The sequence below is a fragment of the Sander lucioperca genome, chromosome 8, assembly GCF_008315115.2.
Source record: "Sander lucioperca isolate FBNREF2018 chromosome 8, SLUC_FBN_1.2, whole genome shotgun sequence".
Taxonomy (NCBI): domain Eukaryota; kingdom Metazoa; phylum Chordata; class Actinopteri; order Perciformes; family Percidae; genus Sander; species Sander lucioperca.
In genome coordinates, this window is record NC_050180.1 from 4,132,089 (window position 1) to 4,157,032 (window position 24,944).

The window sequence follows — 24,944 nt, forward strand, 5'->3', positions numbered from 1 at the left end:
GGCAGTGTCCCTGTTTTAAGTTTTACAAAGATAAAAACATTACCTATTTTGGAGGTATTTACGCTTCTGAGCTGAAAATGTCCCCGGATTTTGTCTCAGAAATCTGGTCACCTAGAATCTAGGTGACTCTATCAACTCGACGGGTTTTACTGGAAACTGTTTCTCCTCTTGGTCTAAATGTGTTCTGCACTTAGCAATACTTAAGACACGATAAGCAGAGATAACTAAATTGCTTACACTCCAGTCCAGCAGGTGGCAGTAAAGCAGCTAGAAACAGTCTCGCCAGCCGGTGAACAACCACAAAGAAGAAGAAGCGGTCAGAGGTGAAAGTTGACATTAGTAAAAACATGGTTGAACACGGGGATATCCGCGTGGTTCACCGAGGTGGCAGTAAAATAAACTTCAGGGAGCCTGTCATAACCCATGACTCAAGGTGAGCGTGTGTTTTCAGTCCGATAATGATTAATATTTGGTGGAAGAGATTCTCGCGGTTGTACAAGTTTTTATTAGCCAGAGAGCCGAAGCCGGTGCTAGCCGTTAGCATTAGCAATATTAGCTGCTAACTAACTGTTGATATTTGCTGCTGCTGTTTACAAAGTACCACTAGCTAGTCTCACCGACACACTGGCAATTATCTGTTACGGCAAATTCAATGACGCACACATACCATTAAACCATTAAACTGTTGAAGTCTTTTGCCCCGTAAACTAAGTGGTTTTGTAAAAGCTGTGGTTGTGATGCTCCAGGTATCTGCTATGCGCCTCGGGAGAGTGCGTGAAGGTGTTCAGCACCTCCACAGAGGAGTGTATCCACGACCTGCGGGGACACACCGGCCTGGTAACGGGTGTGCTGCTCAAACCCTCCAACCACCTGCAGGTACACTCGACTCACCACGCAGTTTGTTAACGGCGATGGAAGGAGTACAGCTCTAACTTACTTAAATAGTAGCTAGCTACTCTCACAGTATGTGAGTAGTAACTGCTCACAGTATAACGTTACTGCATGTGTATTGTAATGTATTTGATTTAAAGGGCCAGGGTGGCTTCCTGAATCGTATCTGTTCATTATGAATACAACTTACTTGTCAGTCCCTCTCCAGTTTAGTGATGACTTCTAAACAAGCACATTCGTTTTTGTTTTTGTTGACAATGAATCCAAACGTTCATTAATGTCAGAGAAGTCTAGTCACAATTCCCTAGATCCGAAGGTGACGTCTTTGCTTTGTCTGAGCAATAGCCCAAAACCCCATGCAGAAAGGCACTGTTGCTTATATACGTTTATGTGATTAATAACTGTCATAATATTTAGAAGGAGAAGCAGCTGTTTTTTTTATGTCCGTTTTTGGCACTCTGAGCACCACAAATCAAGTGCACTTAAAATCTATTTGATGGAGATCGGCCACATATTCATAAATGCCAATATCTCCAAACCCCAGCAAATCCTGGATTGATGGATTGTGCTGTAACATGGAGTAGAGATTGATTTATTTTTCTGCGTTTGGGGTAAAAAAAAATCTCTAATTAAGCATTTTTAAAGCATTAAATTATATTTGAAAGCTGCAGGGGGTGGAATGCAAAAAAATGCCAGGATTTGAAGTAGAGTGAGACCTCTTCATGCATCTCTTCTCTCTGCATGTGAAGAACAGCCAATAGAAGTGTAAAACTGTTGCTGTGGAACTTTTTTAGCTGTTTTGCACTTTATATGTTTAGGCATGTGATTGCATGATGATTGATTGCACCTGGCAAATATCAGGGGCCAAGTTATGCCTCTTAGTTGCTACATACATCACTGAAATAGGATAAAGGGAGTTGCTGTTCATAGGATTTTATTGTTACATTTAACTTCTTTTCCTGTGACAATGCATTCCGTTTTTTTTGTTGCAGGTCTACTCTTGCTCAGCAGATGGCACTGTCAGACTGTGGGACTACACAGATGGCATCCTTATTAAGGTACAGCTTGATTCTTGTATTGTTTTTGCTCCAGTCTTTGCAGTCAGTGTCATTGCAGTCATTATTTTGGTTTGGCTACTATCTGTTTGATAGCACATTGTTGATTGTTTTTTGGACCGTATGCACTTACAGTAAATAGGTTAATGCATCAGCAGAGGGAGCAAGGTGTACATGTTGGTTAGTGAGCGTGTGTCACAGTTCTACCTGTATATTTGTACCCTCCTGCTTAGTGAGGAAAGCCGGCCATAGCAGTTTGACTTGATGCACAAGGACTCGTTAGACTAGTGGGTTGAGATCGCTTTGCGACAGAGGCTGTGTTGCGTTTTCTCTGATGTCTGGCAGCCACGTGTCACAGCTGTGTGATCTCTTCCAGACTTACGTCATTGGATGCCCGGTTTACTCCATCTGTGCATCTGCAAACCATGAAGGGGTCATCTTTATCGTTACTCCCATGCTCAGTGACAAAAGATCTGGTAGGTTTGACATCTTTTCGAAACGTGGTCAACAAGTGTTTCAGCATCCATTAGACGCCCTGTGTGCTTTGGCAAATGTGACTTCAGTCTAAACCCAAAACCTTGGCAAATAGTACCATGCACTTCGTCATTCCACTACATGAAACCAAGAGGAGAGTGATCAATAATAATTCTGAAATGGTATCACACTGCAGAACCAGGCTAGCTGGAATGCTAGCTGTCTTTATACAGCTTCACACTACTACTTACAGCACCATGTTATTCAAATGTGAAGCAGTGGTTTTGTTGCTTATAGTGGTAATAAATCAAAACTTCTGAATAAATCTCACCTGAATTTGCAATACTGAGATGTGGTAAAGCTTCTTTGTGTAGAATACTTATTTGTGGCAAGTCAGACCAGGGTGTGCATTGGGGTATCCATGTGTAATACTGTCTTTTACAGTGTCTGTTTGTTTTTTTTTATGCTTCCACTACACTAGGCTAGTCACATCATTCTCACGAGGGCTTTAACATGTGTGGAGTAGAATTTGGGTAAGAAGGTGTGGTAGGCTGATGTGTGTGTGTGTGTGTATGTGTGTGTGTGCAGATTTATTCCAGCTGGTTGCGGTAGATCTTCCACAGAGCGGAGATCAGCTGGTGGAGGCCCGAGAGCTTTCTGCTGTGCTCAGCGACGTCAGCTCCAACCCAGCAGCCATCGTCTTCGGCAGAGGGGTACGTACACCACCACCACTGCTGTCCCCAACACACCATCTGGAACAGTCGCACTCCCAAAAGTGATATTTCCTACATGGATTGCTGCGGTAGCAGAGGGATATTGATCTGACAGCTTGTTGACTTGATCACACTTTTCTGCTGTGGCAAAATAAAATGATGCATGTTTGGCCATTAGAGCTAAATTAAATAAATAGAATTGCATATATAGCATTACAATTTAACTTTTTTTGAGTACAGTGTTTGCTGTATGATTGGAAAACCCCTCTTCAGGTTGACACCAGTATTTACTCAAGAACAGGTTTTAAATACAGATCCTTGGTCAGCCTTCTTGCATGTCTGTGTTAATGACCAAATGTTATCTTCCTCACAGGGGGAATATATTGCTTCAGCTAATGGTTTGCACCTGGAGGTCTACTTCTTCAAGAAGCAGAAGTCCTACAGGTGAGCCACAGTGTGAGATGCTTGAGTTACGAAGGTGGGAGTATTTCATTGAAGATTGGAAAAGAATTGGAGATCAAATCACTTTAAACATTTAGTCTCAAACCTAGTAAACAAAAAAAAAAACCCATCTCACCGCATTAGATTGCAAATGCCACAAAAACACGTCTCTACCATTAAACGCAATATTATAAGTAATAAAAAAAGAGAAAAGGTGTCCTATGTGACAAAGGTCATGAATCATAAAACCCTGATGATGTTCACAGAGGATGTTCTATAACGCCGCGTGTCTGTCATTGTGTGGGTCGTTAAAAGGTTTTCCCTCAAAGAAGACAACAAGAAGGGAGGCAAGAACACAGTCACGTGCGTCGCCTGTCATCCGAAAGATGACTGCATTGCCACGGGGCACGAAGACGGAAAGATTCGCTTGTGGTGAGTTGTAGTAATAACGGCATGAAGCAAACTTGAAGCATACGCGCTCACATGCAGTGTTTTGATAACGCCAAACATTATTTAGTCCAAACATCTGCTGCTCCCTTGTGTTGCATGCATTTTTCTGATAGCTGCACCGTTCAGCTCCACTCCAGTAGCATGATGGGGAAACCAACTTTGTATCGTTTTGTCACAATTTACCTGCAGTATTTTCTTAATTTTTCCCACTTTTTTTCTTATTTTGATTTTTTTTTTAATTTATATTTGTATTGGAATCTCAGTTGATGTACATACTACAGCACAACACGTATCCATCATTTTCCGATGTTATATAGAAAAGAATAAAATACAAATTAAGCAAAAGGTAAATAAGTAATTGAGGAACCGGGAAACAAAAATAAGTAAACAGAATTTGCACTAACCAAGGTAAAGCATACATTTCTTCTCATTTTTTAAGCCTCTGCAGTGTGTGTGTTTACAAAGTGTGTACATGTAGTGGAGTAGATCCTTTTTTCTTCTAACATTACTGTTCATCCTTTCAGGAGAAACTTCAACCACAAGAAGGAGTACACATACTCCACCTTGCACTGGCACCACAGTGCTGTCAGCTCGCTGTGCTTCACCCCAGAAGGTACACCCATGTCATTACCTGTCTTATGATTGCTAACTCTTTCTCCATCTATTTCAGAGAGATGTATTCCTCTCAGTCAAGCTACTGTAAGACCTCAGATGGGCAACTGGAGTTTTTGTCCTGCTTAAAAGATGAAGTCTTTTAACCTCCCTGTCGCCTGCCCTGTCTCTGCCTCTGTATCTATGTTGTCTTTGTTTTACCAGGCACCAACCTGTTGAGTGGAGGCATGGAGTCGGTGCTCGTCCAGTGGCGATACAACCAAGAGAGTGAGCGGGACTTCCTACCCCGCTTGGGTTCGGCCATCACACACATCACTGTTTCGCCCGACGGAGCACTGTTCTGTACCTCACACAGTGACAACAGTAAGGAGCTGTAACCTGTATTATGCACTCTGGTGAAAAAAAAGAAGGAACAACAAGGGGTTGGGAAATGATGGTAATAGAAAGGCAGCATCAAGTGGCCAGCAGCGTTACTACATCATTAATGCCCTATGGTTGCCAGTGCCACTTGGTTTGATTGGTTTGAACCCTGCAGGCTTTACATTTGAGAGCCCAATTTGCTCCCCAGAGCTCCCATCTGTGTCCTTGACTGATAAAGTTGAGAAATGCAACACCAACTGCAGCTGTAAAATGTGTAGACAGAATAGTGGATTCCGAGATTTCTGTGCGAAGGGAAGGCTGTGGTAACTGATTTCTGTCTGTTCTCGTTTCAGAGATTACGATCATCCAGAGTTGTGTTAAAGTGTCGGCTGTCATTCAGGGCCTGGTCAAAGGTGAGTACCGACTGTAGGTGGCAACGGCACGTACATCGACCATAAACATGCTGTATGGGCTCATAAACCTAAACATATCATCATAAATAACCTTCACAGTTCTTGGAGAGCAGTCTGGCTTCTATAAGGATGATCTTGCCCATTTTAGAAAAATAGCATCTTTAAAAATATCTAATATCTAATTTCAAATAACTAAATTTGACTCTAGGTGATCACAGTGCTGTGTTCAAAGACGTTACCAAAAGTGATTTAGGAAATCAAACAAAGCCCTGGCCCTTTTTTAATTAGGTGTAACCAGCTGCATTAGAATCGCCCGGAAAGTCGGCACACCATCAATTTCACTCTAGTGGTGGTGATGAACGGATGCAAAGGTCTGATCACCGTTAGGATTATTGTAGTGTCAGAATGAAATGTCGTCGTTAGCAAGTCTTGTGTCATATTTAACCAGAAAAATCTAGTCTTAGTTTTTAACTTGATGGAAATAACGCATGGTTTGTAGTTGTATCATTCTGTATCGTGTGTGCAGATGCAAATTGTATCCTGTAGAACCTTCGGGAATTTCTGAGCAATTGTGTCTCTTTGCTGCTCGCGTCGAACCTTTCTTTCTTCATATGACATATCAAAACGAGAAATCGAGGTTTAAGTCTGCCAGGTTATTCTGTGCACGTAAAAGAAGCAATTGATTCTCACTCCTTTTTTTTCCTTTCCTTTTCTTTGCTTTGTCGGGGTTCAGGAGAAAGTGTGAGGACAGACATGATGGTGGACCCACGCAGCAAATCCCTGGTGCTGAACGGGAAACCAGGCCACCTGCAGTTTTACTCCCTCCCAAGAGACAAACTGCTGTACAACGTAAGCACTCTGCTTTTAAAACGGAGCCAAAGATGGCACACATAAGCCAGACCAAGTTAGTTTGTGGATCATTTTTGGAAGCTTTTTATGGACACAGTATGCCATTACAGCACCTGAAATTGCATCAGTGTGGTTACGAGTACTTGGAGAGAATGTATTTCGATTACAAACAGAAGACACAACCACAAATCTGTTCTGATCCACAGGCTCACTTACCAGTTGTGTCACCTTCGTGTGAATTATCTGTAATAACCAAATTCTGAGGTCTGTTGTCCTCCGTGTTTCCCACAGCTGGACATAGTGCAGCAGGAGTACATCCATGAGTCCGGCCTGGAGCAGTTTGAGGTGGTCAAGGCGGCCTTCGATGCCTCTGGCAGCTGGCTGGCAACAGTGGAAGAGAGAAAACAGAAAGACGCTGAGCTGGAGCTGAACTTAAAACTGTGGGCATTTGATGAACAAACACAGAGGTACATCTAAAACCACAAATGACATTTTTATATGCTGGTGGTTCAGTCAGTCATCGACACGGATTGTGTTTACGCTTTGTGAATCACACTGTTGAAGATTAGGTTATTTTGGATTACAAAAAGCAATGTCTCAAGCAATAGCTTAGGACTTGGGCTGCACAATATATCGTTTTTTTTATCGTCATCACAAGATCAACTGGCACAATACACACATCGCAAAAGGCTGCGACATATCACGAAAGACAATTGAGATTTTTTGAATTAGTTGAAATAAAATATCAGTATAAAATTGCACTTTATAATGTATCTGTCATTTTTTCTAGTGGTCCCTTTTTATATTTAATTCAAGGTTCAATAAAAGAGTGTTTGAAATGATTTCCTTTCGTTTGTTTTAAATTCAACAAGCAATTTGTTGTATTTTAGCAGAATACTGAAAGCAGCAGAACGGAGTACACTAAACTAATGTTTATTTATCGCAAGTAATATTCAGCAACGTTATTGCATATTTTACTCATATCGTGCAGCCCTACTTTGGACTATACTATACTTTTTTCTAACCACAATCCTGTAACATGGCGGCTGTATCACCTGCAGTTTTGTGCTGAACACGACCATCTCGGCCCCCCACGAGGCGCGGATTACAGCCATGTGCTTCTGCCACGCCACCGACAGCCAGACCACCATGCTGGTCTCCACCAGCAAGGACGGACACTTCAAAGCCTGGCAGCTGGGCGCGCCAGCCCACACAGAGGGTAAGCAGTTCAGCTCAGTTTCTGACCGCGCACTCTACCGAAAGGCAGAGTTTGGCTGTTCTGTTAAAGTGTGGTAATATTTACCGTGCTCTTTTTAACTCACCATCCTTCTCTATTGTGTGCTTTCACTTCTGATTCTTGGTGGGCATCTCCAAGAACTATGTGCTCTTTGAGTTAGTGCTCTGTGTGATTTGCCATCATTCATAGGGTTTGAGCAGTTAAACTGTAACTAAAGCCGTTTTGAAAATCTCTCTTTAACCACAGTTCAGGGGCTTTTTTTCCAACATTCAAGCATAACTTTGGAAAAATGCACCAAAACATGACCGCAAAATACAGCCTGTAACTGTATAGTTGAAAAAAAAATAACCTAACATTTTCATTTAGATCTCTACCAATCACTTGTCTTTGATCTCAATGAAAAACGCCATAAGATTAATGTATAGGTCATCCTTTTAAACAAATACTTAGGAAGTGTAAGATGGATAGATCCATTACCTTTAATCATATGTAACTACCAGGCTCAACAGACCAAATCACCCCTTGGAATTTGAAAATGTGTAACATTTTAGTTTAAATTCTTCCTAAAACATCTAAACTCCAAATCATGATGTACATCCTACCAGCAGTGAAACTGTCCACCACATCATGTTGAATGTTGGGTTTGAGCCAAATTCTGCTGTGTTTGTCACTAATCCAACCCTCTCGCTGTCGGCCTCCCTCTTGAACGTGCCAGCAGATGAAGGTCCTTCCTGGTCGTGTGACTTCGTGGGAGCCTATCACGGCCTGGTGCCTGAGTGCTGCTGTTTCTCAGCCGACGGATCTTTGCTGGCCGTCAGCTTTCAGGAGGTGGTGACTGTGTGGAGCCCGGCTTCCTGGGAGCTCCTGACAACTCTGTCCCAGCCGCCAAAAGCTGTCAGGTCAGAGCATAAACATGCACTAAAATACCCACACATTCCCCAGGGCTGGGTGTTCAACCTTGATTGCTTTTTTTTTAGGGCTACTACTCAATCCTTACATGCATAATGAGAAAGACACAAGTAACAAAATGCATTTGAAATGCATCCCAAACCACAGAATCTGTTTTGGTCAACAAGCAGCTGGGTGCCTGGGTAAAGCATGATACCATATGCAGAGGCTAAGTCCTCGACGCAGCGGCCACAGTTCAGTTCCAACCTGCGGCCCTTTGCTGCATGTCATTCCCCCTCTCTCTCCCCCTTCGGGCCCGGTCTTGCACCCAGCGCAGCGCAAAGCCAGACGCCAGTGTCTTCTTTGCTGGTTTAAGACCGACACCGTTAATTTTCCAAAAATTTATTTGATGTACTTCCTGGTACCAAATCATGATGACCCAGAGAAATAAATTTAAAAAATCCCATCCAGCGCCCACGTCGTTTAAATAGCAAATGCACCTGTGCCCATGGACATGCTGGTCTTACAGGGAGGTGTGTTCAGGTGCATTCTGGGCGTATTGCTATCTTGAGGCAGCGGGAAGTGGTCGCGCCATTGACCAACAAAAACCTGGTCTAAAGTCAATAGCGCAGCATTTCATTGTTATTTTAACAGAGCATTAGTAAAATGCGCCTAGGCTCGTGCACAGTGCACGCACACTGTGCTTGTTACACACACAGCAGCACACAAACATGCAAAAGATTACAAATGAAAATATTACAATGTGAAATAGTATTGTAGTATGATCTGCTCGCACGCCTGCACTTCACGCACAAGCAGATCAGTTTCTTCTCCTGAAAATCTCTCCTTCCTGCTCAGCAAATCCTCCATCATAATAGCAATGCTCCAAGGTCCAAACGCGCCTGGCTTTTAAAGGGAATGGGAGATGATCTCTGATTGGTTTATTGAACGTTACGCCCAAAACACACCTATGAATTAATGAAGACACTAAGTACAACCCTTTGGAACCATGCGCCCGGCGCGCGGACCCTTTTTTCCGTCGTTTAAAGGTGCAGTAGGTAAGCCTTATAAAACTAACTTTCTGTCATATTTGCTGAAACTGACCCTATGTTCCAGTAGAACTACATGAAGCAGGTCATTTAAAAAAAAAAAAAAATCCGGCTCCTCTGGCTCCACCTACAGCCTGTAGTGTGATTTGCAAAAATCCACCGCTCCCTGTTCAGATGCACCAATCAGGGCCAGGGGGGGTGTCTAACTGTGTGTCAATCACTGCTCATGCACACGCATTCATTCTTCCTTGTGGGGGGAGGGGCTTAGGAGACCGTTTTGGGCTTTAGCGGAAAGGGGGGAGGGACTGAGAAGTTGTCGATGTTCAAATGTTTTAGTCCTGGATCTTCCCAATCCTACCTACGGCACCTTTAACTAGCAAAAGTGGATTCATACACACCCTAAACGCACCTGCACCAGGCGCTTCACGCCGCGCGCTTAGATCACTTCATGTCTGAACTGTCCTGTTAACAATAAAGGCCTAAAAATGCCAAAAAAAAAGAATCTTTAAAAAAAAACAAGCAGCTATTGTTTAAGATTGGTTCAAACAGATATAACAGAAGTACAGACTAGATACAGGGACATCAAGGCCTTATATATGGGTAGAAGGAAGCCAGATGGTCACTGCCTTAATTAGCAGCACATCACTTACAAACTACTACAACATTAAATCTGTAAATTGGAAACAGAAATCTTAAAAAAAAAAAAAAAAAAAGACATGCCAAACACTGAAGTAACTGCTTTAGCGAAGACGGTCAGTTTCACAAGCACTGAGCAAAGACCGCTGCAAGAAAATGTGCTCAATGAGGATCCAAGCTTTGACTTCAAAATGGGCATGGAGTGCAGTTGTTGTCTGCACTGTAGCTTCACTAAATTAATATTGGTTGTCGAGCTGCTGTACTGTAAAATGTTGGATATTTTTTCCATCCCCGGTAAGCGCAGACTGGGCACACTGGGACTCGCATTCAGAAGAAAAGGACAGACAAGTGACAGTGCACACACAGATTCGCTAAGCAACCAGCTGTTTTACACTTTGGCTGCTTGCTGTCCAGGTTCCTCAGCGGTGGACGTCTTTGAACAGTTAAATGTCCTTTTTACCACACTGGCAGAATTCCAGGGTGTTGTTTCTCACAGCGGACAGGGGATGTCACCGCCTGAGGGAAAAAAGAAGTGCTGCCTGTCAGCCAGCGGAGCACGGGGCCAGGCTGCGGTTTCGCAACCTCGTTGTTTGAGTCTCAGAAATGTTGGCAAATATCTGTCCTCTGACTCAAGAAAGAGACCCTTAAGGTTCACTGAGGACACAAAAGTACTGTTGCTAGTTTCTGTACCACTTTTCCAGCACAGAACCCTGAGTCAGCCTTAAGCATGTTTGCAAGTCAAACGGAGGGAGATGAAGGAATCGGCTAAGAAAAACATTTTAATTGTCAAGAAGCCTTTTAAATACTATGAAATAAATTGTTTCAAAAATCGTAAACGACACTAGAAAAGGTCTCTTGATAATTAGTGGGTGCAGACAGACGTTTAGTTTTCTCTTTTACATAAGTGTAAACCTGTCTGAACTGCATAACTGATAAACTGTTCAAAAACCTCAATCATGCCCAGAAAGCCTCTTCAAATGAAATTTCCTGTATGGTTTGGGAGCTGAAAGGGAATTTGTGCTTAATAGGACTTGAAAGTTGGAGGGAGGATATAGGAAAACGCTAATGGTCTGCTGTTTTGACAGCTGCCCGGTACCCCTTGCATAACTACCACCTATGGCTGTGTAGAGCTGGGTCAATGACTTACCCTCCAACCTCACCCACTCTTAGACTCTCTACATGGAACCTCAGAAGTTGATGACTTGTGGCTCTCTTGCAGAGAGCTATAGTAGACACAATTCACCTGACAAGTATTTTTTTATGAAGAAAAGTAATGAATTCTTTTATAGATGAATGTCAGAGACTCTCATGAAATAAATAATCTGAGGAACGCAGCATTTTGAAGTGTGAAAGGGTGGCCATTATTGATTGACACACATTTTTTGGAAGTTTGGTTCTTGGCGGATGTTCAGACTCTGCTTGTGGGTTGCAATTTGAAGCCCCCACAAAGCAGAAAACTTCTGAAAAGCTAATCCTGTGAAATATGTGTGGTGTGTTTTGGTCATGGGAGTCAAGAATGTCAGGAAGATAAATGACTTTTTCCTTCTCCACCAGGGATCTTTGTTTTGGGCGACTAAGCTGTTCTAAGTATCTGCTGGGAACCACGGCCAACAACCTGCTCTGCTGCTGGAACCTCCTCACCTGCTCATGTAAGGCAGCTTGTGTAGAAGGGCTAGGGCCATGTGCTTTTGTCCCGTTTTTAATTCTTTCATGAGACATGGGGGGGCTGATGCGATTTTCATGTATTGTGATTTATAGAAATATTGCCATTCAAAAGTGTTGGGTATTGAGATTGTCTTTTCCTTCTTTAACAAAAACAAAAGTTGAATGATATACTTCTAGAGACATTAACTTGTAAAGAAGTACGTAACATGTATTTTCTGCATATTCTGCTTTCGGTCAGAAAACAAATATGATTGGTCGCCGTACAAACAGAAAATATTTAGGTGAATCAATGGTAAAAATAAATAAAAAAACTATTGATTCTAGGGAAAAGAACCGATTTAAAAAAAAAAAAAAAAAAAAATCGTCTTTAAAAAAAAAAAAAAAAAAAAGATTTACGATTGATTTTCTTCCACCGGTAATGTATGCTGTACCTCTCTAAAATGAATTTTGCAGCTGAATGCATTTGTTGCAATTGATTTTAGTTTAGTTGATATGTAGTTGTACCTTTCTGTTGCCCTCCCTGCAGTGGAGTGGAGCACCTCGATGGACATCAGCCTGCTGCTGGCCGACCCCCTCACTGAGAACATGGCTGCCTTCTGCTGCCAGGCCGGCTCCACCGACTGTAAGCTTTCAACTGGCTGTTTTAGCCTTTCCAAGTTGTAACCACATCTCAAAGCACATGGACATTTTTCTTTTTGTAAAATTAAATTTAAACCCACTTCAACCAAGACTCTAAGAGTCTACAGCCATCCTAGCAGCATTTAACATTTGCTAAATAGCATAATGTGAATGGCATTAGTTTTGTAGGTCATAAACCAAAGTATTGGGTAAATGGAAGTTTTGACCTGATGGCGCTACAGGAAATGTCAAGGAATCCCAAAGGTTTTAACAGTTTATTCTGTGGGGAACATGAATGTGTGTACCAGACTTCACGGCAGTCCATTTAATAGCTGTTGAGATATTTCAGGCTGACGTTGCCATCCTTAAAGCCATGCAGCAAAACATGAATAACTCTTCAAAAATGCTTTTTGATCCAAGATACAGCTGCTGCAGGCGTTCACACAATTAGAAAATGTTCTATCATGAAATTATAGTGGAAAAAAATGAGTTTATCCAGAAACATAACCAGGTCAATGATTGTTTCTTGTGGAATAAATGTTATTACAGTTATTAGACTTTTTCTTTCTGTCTATCAGCTGTAGAAATGGATGTTAACCATTGTAATGCTTTTTTGCTGTTTTTCCTTCTTTTCTGTTTTCAGTGTTTGTTTTTAAGCCCAGCGAGCCTCGGCCCGTGTTTTCCCAGAAGGCCGTGTGCTCAGGGAAGGTGACCCGCGCTGTCTTTGCCCCAAGGGAGGAGATGCTGGAGAGCTGTGAAGAGAGCAGCCAGTGGCTCAACCACTCCCAGCTCTACTTCCTCACTCCGTACATGGTACAAGAGAAACCAACTCCACTAACCATACCTTTTCTATTTCACTGACAACTAAGATTACAACACAAGAAATCAGCTATACTCTTATGTTCATTAACAGAAGATACATACAGGTGGGACTGGTTTTCATTGGCTGGCAGAGGCAGTCCCGCCCACCGACTCTATACACAATGTGATTGGCCTGACTAGAATGTGGTTTTTTCCAGCTCGCAAGCTGGAAAAACCACAAGGCAGAGTTGCTAGACTGACCCTGGCTGCAAATTACATTTACTGCCGATAGGGTGCGTCTAGATCTCTAGGCTAGGAAAAAGTAACTTTGCAGTGGAAAAAAAAAAAAAAAAAAAAAAAAAGACATTGCTCCATAATAACCTTTTGCACATTCTGCATGCTATTGTTGTGTTGATGCTGTTGGCTGATGTGGACTCTCCTCTGCAGGACCTCATGACGTTCACCACTAAGGCGGAGGAAGACAGACTGATGGCGTCCAGCAAACAGGTAACGGCACACCTGAGCACCAGCCGCTGCTCCGTGTCATCCCGGGTGGCACACGTTTTTGGCTACTCAACACCTCAGGGTGTTAAATAACGAGCACGTTGAGAGCAGTTTTTCTGAACTCTCCTCCTCATGCTTTGGCAGTCTGAATAACAAAACGAACACAATAAAAAAAGTGTGAGCTGGACTGATGCCTTCACATGCTTTATTCTGGAATTAACGCAGGGTACTGGTGAAGAGTCTGTTGATCAGCTCGGCTGAAGTTACTGAAACCAGTCCAATGAACAAGTCCATCCGAGTCCACAGTCAAGTCCATCTTTTTATTAGGGAGAGAGAGAGAGAACACAAAGTATCCAACTATACCTCCTCTGTTTCTCTCATCTAGTCTTTCTCCACTCTCTATCAAATAAAAACCACATTTACCTCTGTCCCAGCCCTTTTGAACTCTTCTTTTAACAGACAAAGAAAGAGACCTTCCTGTGTTTCCTGACATTGTGATTTTTCTCCCCCCCCCTTTCAAGCTTGTAATTGATGACAGTGTCGCCATGACACCGTTCTACCTGTTGCTGGGGAAACATCGGCAACAGGAAGATGCCGACCCGCTGAGCGGCCTGTCTGCTGAGAGAAGGCCTCTGCCACAGTGCTCTGTTGCTATCAAAGAGGTCGGTAGTTCAGCCCCGCATGGGTCACGTCCACCTTGTGTTTGTTAGCGCATCTCAAATTTGTGACATTGACTTTACAAGATTTTCGGATCTTTGTAGTTTTTTTTTTTTTGTTGTGCATTAAAGCTCGTTTTTTTTTCTTCTTGACAGCTTCTGCAGACCCCGGCCCACGTCTTGCCCTCTACCTCTTTCCTCTGCTCTATGTTTGTACAGTCCCTGCTCATCTCCGTTACCAACGGCAGGTCAGTAGTCCACTATGGCTGCTCTGAAAACCTTATCCAACTATTGGTCAATAAAAACTGAAAACCTAGGGTGGTCACAGTGATTATTTATGCCCTTTTTTAGTATGGTAATATCGATTGACTGTCTATTTTTTGCTAACTAACTCCATCACTGTGGGTCTGAATGTCAACATGAGTTGACAAAACGCTGGCATTCAGGCTTTGCGTGACTCAGCAACTTAAGAGCCTGGCAACAGTACACATGGGAAATGTGACTCTTGTTTATCTGATAATATGCAGAGTCACGCTAGTGTTTATTTTTTTCTCTTCTCTTTCTTCTCTCCCCCCCCCCCCACCACGTGTGTTCTCATGTTCTCAGGGAGGAAACTAAACACGTGGAGGAGGAAATGGAGAGCGAGAAAGAGGAAGAGGATTCAGAAGGGGAAATGGAATCGAGCACCCAGAGACCGGAGCAGGCGTCGCTGGGAGGCCAGGCGGCCCCCGCTCTGACAAAGGCCCAGCTTAGGGAACTGAAAAGGGTGAAGAAACTGGACCACAGCTGGTTCCCAGGCCTCCTGCACTCTTGAACATGACCCTGTGCAAAGACACTCGCACACACACACACACACACACACACACACACACGGTGCCTATAGAAAGTTTTCAGCACATCAGTGGGTTTTTAAAACATGTTTTATTGTGTTACGTCGTCCTATCAGAATGGTTTTCTTTTGGAAAGGAAAAAAAGAAAAAGGAATCTCTAGGCAATTACAAAACAGAAAATATTTGATTGCACAAGTATCCTCTCCTTCGGCAGCAGTTCCAGCCTTGAGTCAACGTGGACAGGGTTGTATCAGGTTACACATTTGAACAATAAAACAACTCCCCAATTGTCCTCTGTTTGATGAGGATCATCTGTCAACAGCAGTCTAAGTCTCGCCAAAGACTCTGGACTACATTGGTCTGGATTCTGTCTCGGCCACCCCAGACTAATTACATTAGTGTTTCGTGCCATTCCTGCATAGCTTTGAGTGCATGCTTGTTGTTGTTGTCTTGTTAGAAAATCAATCTTTTTCCATGTCCTAGTTCTCGTGCAGAATGCAGCACGTTCTCCTCCGGGATTTATCTGTATTTCGCTGCACTTGCAGGCTTCTATCACCACATTTGCAACATGCAAGTTTTCCTCTTTCTCTTCTTTTGATGCTGCATAGACCAACACTATACTTGCAATCCAAGCATGCAGAAGGCTCCGTAGGACTTCCACGTTTCTCAGCAACGTTGAATCTTTTTTTTTTTTGTAAATGGTCAACCGCCACCATTTGTGATGCTTGCTCTCCAGCTAGAGCCAGTGCTCGCAAATCACTTTTGTAAAACGGCTCCCTGTTACGTGCTGACGTCACGACCTCCCAGTTGCTGCTGCAGAGAAGGGATGGATAGACACCACCAGACTTCATGCAGGGGATGGTGTGTTTTTACTGATCTACGGTCATTGATCAAAAAGCTCAATTTTGTCTTCAAAAGACCACAGAACCTTCTCTTATTTCCTTCCAGTCTCACATGCCTGCTGTTAATAACTAGCTGAGTATGTTATGAGCTTTGAATTACACAGCTATGGCCATGACATAGTTCTGTTCTTACTGAACTCCGAGGGAGATTGGGCGCATACTAAGTGTTTTGTGTGTCCTTCCTCTGGCTTCATGTCAGTATGTTTGTCACAGACTTGGCTGAAAACTTTCTTTTTCTTCCCTACCCTTTTCTTGCCTGACAACTGTTGATTAGGTTCAATTCAAGATGCAATGCTCTATTCCCATGCAACTAAGTTGCAAGGAATTTGGTGGAGTGTGCTCATTACAAAAAAACAGAAAGCAGAAAGCTATATATTAGGCTATATATTTGTTATTTTTTTTTGCAGCAATTTATAATTTCTTCTTCATGTCAGCTGAGCTATTGCACAATCGTCCCCTAGCTGGGAATCCTAATACACCTGGTCCTGCCATGTAAAGCTTGATTTAACTGCCATGCCTTGACTAAACACACTTATCATTTCACTTCATGGGACTTTAAACAACTGGCTGCACCAGTGTTGATTTTGCTATATCATAGTTAAGGGATACTTATGCAATCATTTGTTTTGACCCATTTGTAGGTTGTTTTTTTTTATTGCACATGAAATACTTTTTGTTGGGGGGGGAAAAGCAGAGCTCAGATCCATTGTGATTCATGTTTAAACCAGAAAAAGTCCAACGGCGGGGTGAAAACTTTCTGTATGCATGCACATATGCAGTATGTGCAATTACACATTTTCCCATACTTTTATGAATTTAATAAAAAGATGTAAGCCTTTCTTAAAGCTTTTTGCCACGTCACCTCTTTTTTGCACAACAGCAGTGCGTCTTCCAGAGTCCATTGTCAAGTTTTGTGTGATGTAAGTGGCCAGGGAAGGTCACACTTGGCACACTGCTCCTTAGTTGTAGATGTGTGTAGATGACGTTTCTCACGTTGTACAAGCAGGTGAACTTTGACAATCTAGTTAGTCTGTTGCTTTCAAAAAGAATTGGGATGTGGGTCGGTTAGCTCAGTTGGTGGAGCGGGGCGCACAAATGCATGTTTAGTCCTCGACGCAGAAGGTCCAGGGTTCGAATCCGTTCGAATGTGACGGTTTTCCTGCATGTCTTTCACCCCTTCATAGCTCATCTTTCTTATCCAATAAAGGCAGAAAAGGCCAAATGTAAAAAAAAAACAAGAATTAGGATTAAGAAGTAAGGCAAAATTACAGAAAAAAAACAGTGATAACATTATTTTTTGTAATAATGCCTGGAAATGCAACCCATGAGATTTCATATTACAGCTTCGGTTTGAGTTCTTGGAAATGTTGGACATAAACCAGGACCTTGGAATGTCCCGTTATTAGTGCTGTAAAGTCAGGTGGGACTCAGCTGAGTCTTGAGTAACAAATGTCCTGAGTAAGTCAGAAGGTGGTCATGTTTAGTTCAAGACACTTTCATCTCAGCGTTTTTCAGTTCCTCTATCAGGACCCCCCCCCCCCCTCCGAGGACAGATCCAGCCTGTCCTGATCTCTCTCTTTGACAGACAAAGTATTGGTGATCAAACTAGGTCACCCTATACTCTACATCCTTATCGAGTCCTGAGCTGTTTATCTGTCACTTACGTTTTCTTGATATGAGCTGGGAGCACTTCCACTAAATATTACACACACAACAAGCCCTGTCTGATTCTTCATGGTAAACTGTAGTTTCTCTCAAATGCACCTTGTGATGAAAAAGTCAAATCTAGTTAAAACTCTGGAACTTTGTAACACGTTGACTTGACTTCTTCGTCCGCTGCCTTTGCCTTTACTCCTGAGCAAGGCACCATGTTGAGCAACAGACTGTCCTTTACAGAATTATTTTTTTTTTTTGTGGGTAACAACTTTTAATTTTTTACCAACATACAAAACACAACTCGCAACATGAACACCCCCCCCCACCCCCTTCATCATCATCATCACCACCCACCCAGACAAAAATCAAGAAAATATGACACAGTAACTGCAATATTCAAGACCAGTCAAAAACATAGTAACAAAATATACAATTAAACCAAATAAACATGTATAAATGACATCACCATAAGCCCATCATACATGTTTCTCCCCAGCACAAAGCTTCTTAGGAGTCCTCCAGAAAGTTCAGGTACGTTCCCCATTTTCTAGTATAGACATCCAACCTGGCAATCTGGCCACCCTAGCCATCTCACAAGCCCCCTCCTGGATTGACGGCACCCCTTCATTCTTCCATCCTCTTAAAAGAATCAGTCTGGCTATCATTAAACTAGTCTGGACCCAGCTTCTTATGTGCTTATCCATCCCATTTAGGATTGACCCATCTCCCAGGACAAATCATCTTTGGCTGAATGGAACCTGGCTCCCTGCAATCCCACAGAGGTTATTATAAAATATATATGTTTAATACAAACTCGGAATTATCTAGTGTTCATTTAAACAGTGCAACAAACACTATGGTAAGTTTTAAATGATCTCGCAGAAGAGGTTCAGACTCTGTGTGGGTGTATGAAGAAAGGAAATTTAATCTAGAATTCCTGTGGAAGAAAGTCATTATTTTTTTAGCCTAAAGGAGCACTTTCATCTTCTTATGCTAGCACTGACTAATGTAGCCTGAAGTCGCTAGCTTCAAGCAGAGATGAGCTACAAAGGTCTGGTAAGATCCCTTCTTTCTAACTTCAAACCCCCAGACATTTTCGTTGTCAAACTTGTAGTCTTCAGCCCCAACTGACGCAGACTCGGAAGACATCACTCTGTCAGAGCCACAAAGGTTTTGTATAACATTTCTTAACCTATGTAGTAATACTCCCCTAGCCTAGAAAGGGCAGAGTTGCGACGGTTCCGCGTGAATTCCCTGCTACTTGGAAACAAAGAAGATGGCTGCTGCTGCTGGCGAACAGCGGTCTTTGGAATCTGCTTTGGCCGCGACACTGGAAGACTTGGAGTTGAGCTTTTCTTTGAGAAAAGAACAAAGAACGGCACTGAAGTCATTCTTAAAAAAGGAAGATGTGTTCAGAGTTTTACTGACCGGATATGGCAAAAGTTGAATCTATCAACTTGCGTTGCTCTGGTTGGCTATGAGTGCAGAGGGAATTTGAAAGACAACCGTTTATCCCGCCCCTCGGATTGAGCCCTGTCAATGGTGAGTTCCCAGACCCAACATCTTGAAAATCAGTACAGCAGCTTAGCTCAGCATAAAGGCTGGAAACAGTTAACCTGGCTCTGTCCAAATATAAAAGAAATCCAATGACCAGCCCCTCTAAAGTTCACCAGTTATAAGTTATAACATTATAACTCATTTCTTTATTCCGTCCAAAAGCAAGTTGTAGTTACACGGCAGGTAATGTGCTGGACTATTTCTTTGCAGGGCGTTGTGATTTCCAGCAGTCTTGTCACCATGAGGTGGTCAGGTGACAGCCGAGACTCCTGAGACTAATGGCGCTTTTCCATTACATGGTACCTGCTCGACTCGCCTCAGTTTACTGCAACGCCGCTTGTTTTAGAGTTCTGCGTAGGCTCCAGGCAGAGCTGTCGCCGTAGCCTACGTACACGCACACATGCCGACTCGACGCACACACCAGCGCACAAGTGTAAACATCAGGCCACTTACATAGACTACGGCGAAAGCTCTGCATGGAGCGTCCACAGAACTGTAAAACAAGCTCAAGTGGCCTGATGTTTATACTTGTGCGCTGGTGTGTGTGCGTCAAGCCGGCATAAGACGACCAGCACCAGCCACGCTGAGGCGGTACTCGAATCTGCAATGGAAAACGGACGCATAGTGTGGTGAGGCAAGGCGAGTAGAGTCGAGGCGAGTCGAGCAGGTACCATGTAATGGAAAAACGGCATAAAGTAAGCAAACTAAGTAAGGTTAAAGGGGTGATAGAATGAAAAACCGAGTTTACCTTGTCATAGTTGAAAAATGACAGTTTGGAAGGTAAATAGGACATACATAGAACCTCAAAATCCCATTGACACCTCTTTCCGATGCAAATCTCACAATTTGCGCCCGGGCATGTCTGGGCATGTAACAGACAGTGTGTCTGTTTGTGTGTCTGTTTGTGTGTGTGTGTGTGTGTGTGTGTGTGTGTGTGTGTGTGTGTGTGTGTGTGTGTGTGTGTGTGTGTGTGTGAGAGAGATATGAGACCTGCTATATCGTCTCCAATGTTTGTGTATGTGGTTCCTCAAACCAATCAGCGCGCAGCTCATCTAAATATTCATGAGCATACCATATTTGGAAGAAAAGCTGTCGATCTAAATAGAGCCATTACACAGGGATGCATTAGGGCCAAAAAAAAAATAGCACCTGGGACATTTTCAGCCCAACCAATGTTACATACCCTATTAGGAGACAGTGTGAAATACCCTATATAATCATTCTATCACCCCTTTAAGTTTTTCAAGTTCAAACCAGCCAATCACTGACCAGATGGTTGGGGGTGGGGGTTGCCCCCCCCCCTCCATTATGTGCATGTGCATTATGTGCAACCATCTTGTCAGTGATTGGCTAGAACGTGGTTTGTTGTATTTTGGTGTCTATCCTGTGCCTCTAGTGTTTGTTTGACGTTTACGACCCCTGTGTTGTCTCCCGAGACCGGGCTTTTTCACGGTGTGTTCAGGGGGCAGGCAGCTAGCCTGTCAAGGAGAGATGCCTACGATTTGAGACAAAAATGAAATTGCGCTGAAACCATGCAGGAACTCGTAGTGCACCTTTAAATGACTTGTGGCATTGAGCTATCTGACTTTCCCTATCAGCAGTGGTATCAGTTAGATACTGTTTCTGATGTTAAAAAAAAGGCTTTTTCTGGAAGCTCCGGCTTCAACAAAACAAGAGAACACGAGGCCTTGACGGCCGTTCTGACCACACATGAAAAAACCGAGAAAACCGTTTTCCAGAGTTTCTACCTCTGTATGAGTGCTCATTATTTTAGAAGATACGATACTAAAGATCTTGCCCATAAAAAGGAAGATATATTTGCACTGTGTACACTTAATAAATCCCAGTTCCTGTCTGGAGATATTGGACTTTCGCTGCAGTCAGCTGTATTTTGAATCCTGCTGTCATTAAAAAAACATCTTAGGTCTACAGCACAAATAGTCACATTTAAATACTTACTGCAGATTACGCTCTAAAAAAAAAACAAGTCAGCATGTGACAATTTAGAGTCCTATATGCAAATAAAGCAGCAGATGAAATAACATATTTGTGTTATGAACGTGCTGCTTTGTTTAAGGTACAAAGCCAAAGGTGTGTTTTCTTTCTTTAATTGATCTCATACACTGTTGTAGCAGAAAGCATCCCTCTCCAAGCTGAATGTAATGGTTTGTGTGTGCTTTGTCCTTGGTACAAAATGAAAGATATTCCTGTAAGTGATGTCTGATGCTGGGATAGAACATTTGAAAGGTAAAAACTCCGTACAGAGACTCATTATTGTGACGCTGATTAGCAGTGCATTGGTATTTGGTGTTATGTAAACCTCTTAAAGTGGTACTTACTCCTGATAGGACCATTACAATATGCTCACGGTTTTCTTTTTTAATGCATAACAGCAATAACATGTAGAAATACAGTTGTGTTCAGAATAATAGCAGTGTGTTTTAAAAAAGTGAATAATGCTCAAAATCCTTAGAATAGCTTTTAATTCCATAATATCAATGCATTGGGAACACTGCACATTCAATTCCAAATCAAAACATGACCAAAATTGATCAAGTTTGTGTTATACCTTTACAGAAAGTGAAGAAAAAGGAATATTAGGCTGTTCACATCTGTGTTGCATGGAGTCGACCAACTTCTGGCACCTGTGAACAGGTATTCCAGCCCAGGACGGTTGAACTACATTCCACAATAACTCTGCATTACTGGGTTTTGCCTCAGAAACAGCATTTTTGATGTTTTCTATGGGATTGAGGTCTGAGGATTGGGCTGGCCACTCCATAACATCAATCTTGTTCATCTGGAACCAAGACTTTGCTCGCTTACTGGTGTGTTTTGGGTCATTGTCTTGTTGAAAGACCCATTTCAAAGGCATTTCCTCTTCAGCATAAGGCAACATGACCTCTTTAAGTATTTTGATGTATTGAAACTGATCCAGTATCCCTGGTATGTGATAAATAGGCCCAACACCACAGTATGAGAAACATCCCCATAATATGATTTTTGCACCACCATGCTTTACTGTCTTCACAGTGTACTGTGGCTTGAATCCATTCGAATGGTAGTTGACCGTTTTTTTCCCACGTCGTTCAGGCTTTGGATGCCATTTCAAGGCATTTGAAATCATTTTGACTGAGCAGCCTATACTTTTCTACACTTCTTTATATGTTTTCCCCTCTCCAATCAACTTTTTAATCAAAGTCCGCTGTTCCTCAGAGCAATGTCTGGAACGACCCATTTTGCTGAGTATTTCAGTGTGAAATGCACTATAACCAGCATGCACAACATTTGCTTCCTTTCTTCCTTAAATATGGGCCATAACTGACACCTGTTTCTTCACAGAATCAATCACCTCACTAATTGAACACAACACTGCTATTATTTTGAACATGCCCCTTTCAAATACAGATTCAATTACACAGAATGAGCAACATGATGTTATGACTGTTGGGTCTGTTGGTTTTCTATGACTCTACAACACTTACTAGTAAATTATTTGCCATGTAGAAATATCACTTCTACCAAAAAATTTGATTTATGAGGTTAGTGATGTTGGACTGCTATTATTTTGAACACAACTGTATATTAAAGTGCTCATATTATGCTTTTTGGCCTTTTCCCTTTCCTTTATTGTGTTATATATCTTTTTTTGTGCATGTTATAGGTTTACAAAGTGAAAAAGCCCAAAGTCCACCCCAAAGGGACTTACCATCTCCAACAGAAAACACTGTTCACAAACTGCTCCAAACAGCTCTATTGTAGTCCAGCCTTTACTTCAGAGACAAACGTGGTCACTTTGGAACACATGTTATAATGCTCACCTAGCTGCTAGCAGGGCACGCCCTCATACTCTGCTTCTGACTGGCTAGTAGTCCTTACCTAGCTACTGTCAGGGCACGCCGTCATACTCTGCTTCTGACTGGCTAGTAGTCCTTACCTAGCTACTGTCACTGTCAGGTCTCACTCTGTAGCTAAAGAGCTCAACACACAGGGTGAAAAGAGGAGCTGCAGCAATGTGCAGTACAACAAAAATATGGTGTTTTTTGAAAAATGAAACCATATAAACCTATTCCAGTACAACCTCTAAATACAATTATGAACCTGAAGATGAGTATAATATGGGCACTTTAAACCATGTAAACCTATTCTGATATAACCTCTAAATACGAATACGAATAGTTAAAATGCCTAAATGAGCACATAATGCCGAGTCATAGCCCCACTAACGTGCCCCAGGCCGAGACCTTCTGTCACACAAAAACCAGGTCACTCTTTGTCTTTTCAGCAGGCATGCGAGTCGGGATCATCCAGCTCAGCTTAAAGTCAGCCAGTTTAACACTGGCTGCCTGAAAGAAAGGGATTCTGGGGAGGAAATTAGCAGCTAACTCTGCTGTGGTATGTGACCTCACACAGCAGCAGACACACACACACACACACACACACACACACACACAAGACCATTCATGACAGGCATTTGTGAAGGTTTTCTTTATTTAAGAGACCTCATGCTATACAAGCAGTACCTACCAACATTCATATATTCAATGGAGTGTGATGATTAGATAATGATTTCTTTATAATTTTATGCTTTTGATCTAAAATAACACCGATATTTAAATACAGACAGAAATGTATGTATATTGTCAGATTAAAGCAGTATGATACAAACGTATTCAAAGAAAAGATAGTAATTGCTTTATACACAATTTTCAAAAATCTTTAAGAAACCTCATCTGACACAAAATGCTAACACTAGGTGTATAAAAACATGTAAAAACCGCATGACAACAGTATACACACTATATATATATATATATATATTTTCTATTGTATACTTAAGTATATTTTGAATCGCCTGGGCGCTAATGTTATTTACATTAAAACTATAGACTTATGGCTATGTGAGATATTCCTGAATCAGCAGATCAAGCGTTGTAAGAGCTGTTTAGTTTCCATGCCCAGACTGAGTTTCAGGTTACATTAAACCCGAGTGCAACATGAAAATAAAGCTCCCTTCCCAGTGAGTCAGCACCTTAATGGCACACCTGCAGACTGAATCCTGACTCAGCACGTGCAGCTAAAAAGTGGCCTTCTGTTCTCCTCCATCTTGTGTGGCTACCTACGTTTCCAACCTAAATATTTCTCCTTCGCTATTACCAAAATCTGGGCTAGACTGGCTTGATTTTTTTTCATGGGTAGGGTGCAGCTAGGAACCGTCTCGATGTAGCCACATGTGTGCGCATAACAGCTGCCAAGGCGAGTTTACAGTAAGGCAACAGAAATCATGGAAGGTCAGAAGTTGAAAGGACCTAGTTACTGCTAAATTAGCAACTATATTTGGGTGATATTTAAAGTGAGAACATGTAAATTCTGAAAGATGAAATAACCTTTTATTCCTCTTAAAAATCAAAAGTTGAACTCTTGGGTTTTGCTGCTACAGCCTTACTTAGCTTATGGTGGCTAATGTTAGAAAACTTTAGATGGATATTGCTATCATAATGACTTATTTGTTACAGTATGTTTTAGCATTCATCATTATCCTGTAATTTTTTACATGTATCAGATACAGTTATGTACAGTAGGCTCACTTTGTAGCAAAGCTACTTTCCAAATGTAGGTGATGTTTAGCTGTTTTTGGAAACACTCTTTTACTTACAAAAATCACTTCACAGGACAAGTAGCATGCA

General features: G+C 42.2%; 1 protein-coding gene across 3 annotated transcripts; it reads left to right on the forward strand.

Annotated features, from left to right (window-relative positions):
* The first annotated feature begins 250 nt into the window (after positions 1-250).
* Positions 251-23,724, forward strand: wdr75 (WD repeat domain 75). Of its 3 annotated transcripts, XR_004898173.1 has the most exons (22): positions 348-433; positions 747-876; positions 1,884-1,949; positions 2,323-2,422; positions 3,009-3,133; positions 3,507-3,577; positions 3,890-4,006; positions 4,549-4,637; positions 4,841-4,999; positions 5,350-5,409; positions 6,143-6,258; positions 6,550-6,725; positions 7,320-7,477; positions 8,211-8,394; positions 11,623-11,717; positions 12,260-12,355; positions 12,995-13,164; positions 13,600-13,659; positions 14,178-14,318; positions 14,469-14,560; positions 14,919-15,184; positions 23,677-23,724. XR_004898173.1 is itself a non-coding variant. In XM_031289619.2 (21 exons), exons 1-21 carry the CDS (start codon positions 348-350, stop codon positions 15,124-15,126), a joined length of 2,499 nt encoding a protein of 832 aa, XP_031145479.1. In that variant the 5' UTR covers positions 251-347; the 3' UTR covers positions 15,127-16,202. The 3 variants fall into 3 exon arrangements, 2 of the variants coding, with proteins under 2 accessions (XP_031145479.1, XP_031145480.1); XM_031289619.2 differs by lacking the exon at positions 23,677-23,724 and having other exon boundaries at positions 251-433; positions 14,919-16,202; XM_031289620.2 differs by lacking the exon at positions 23,677-23,724 and having other exon boundaries at positions 8,214-8,394; positions 14,919-16,202.
* The last annotated feature ends 1,220 nt before the right edge of the window (positions 23,725-24,944 follow it).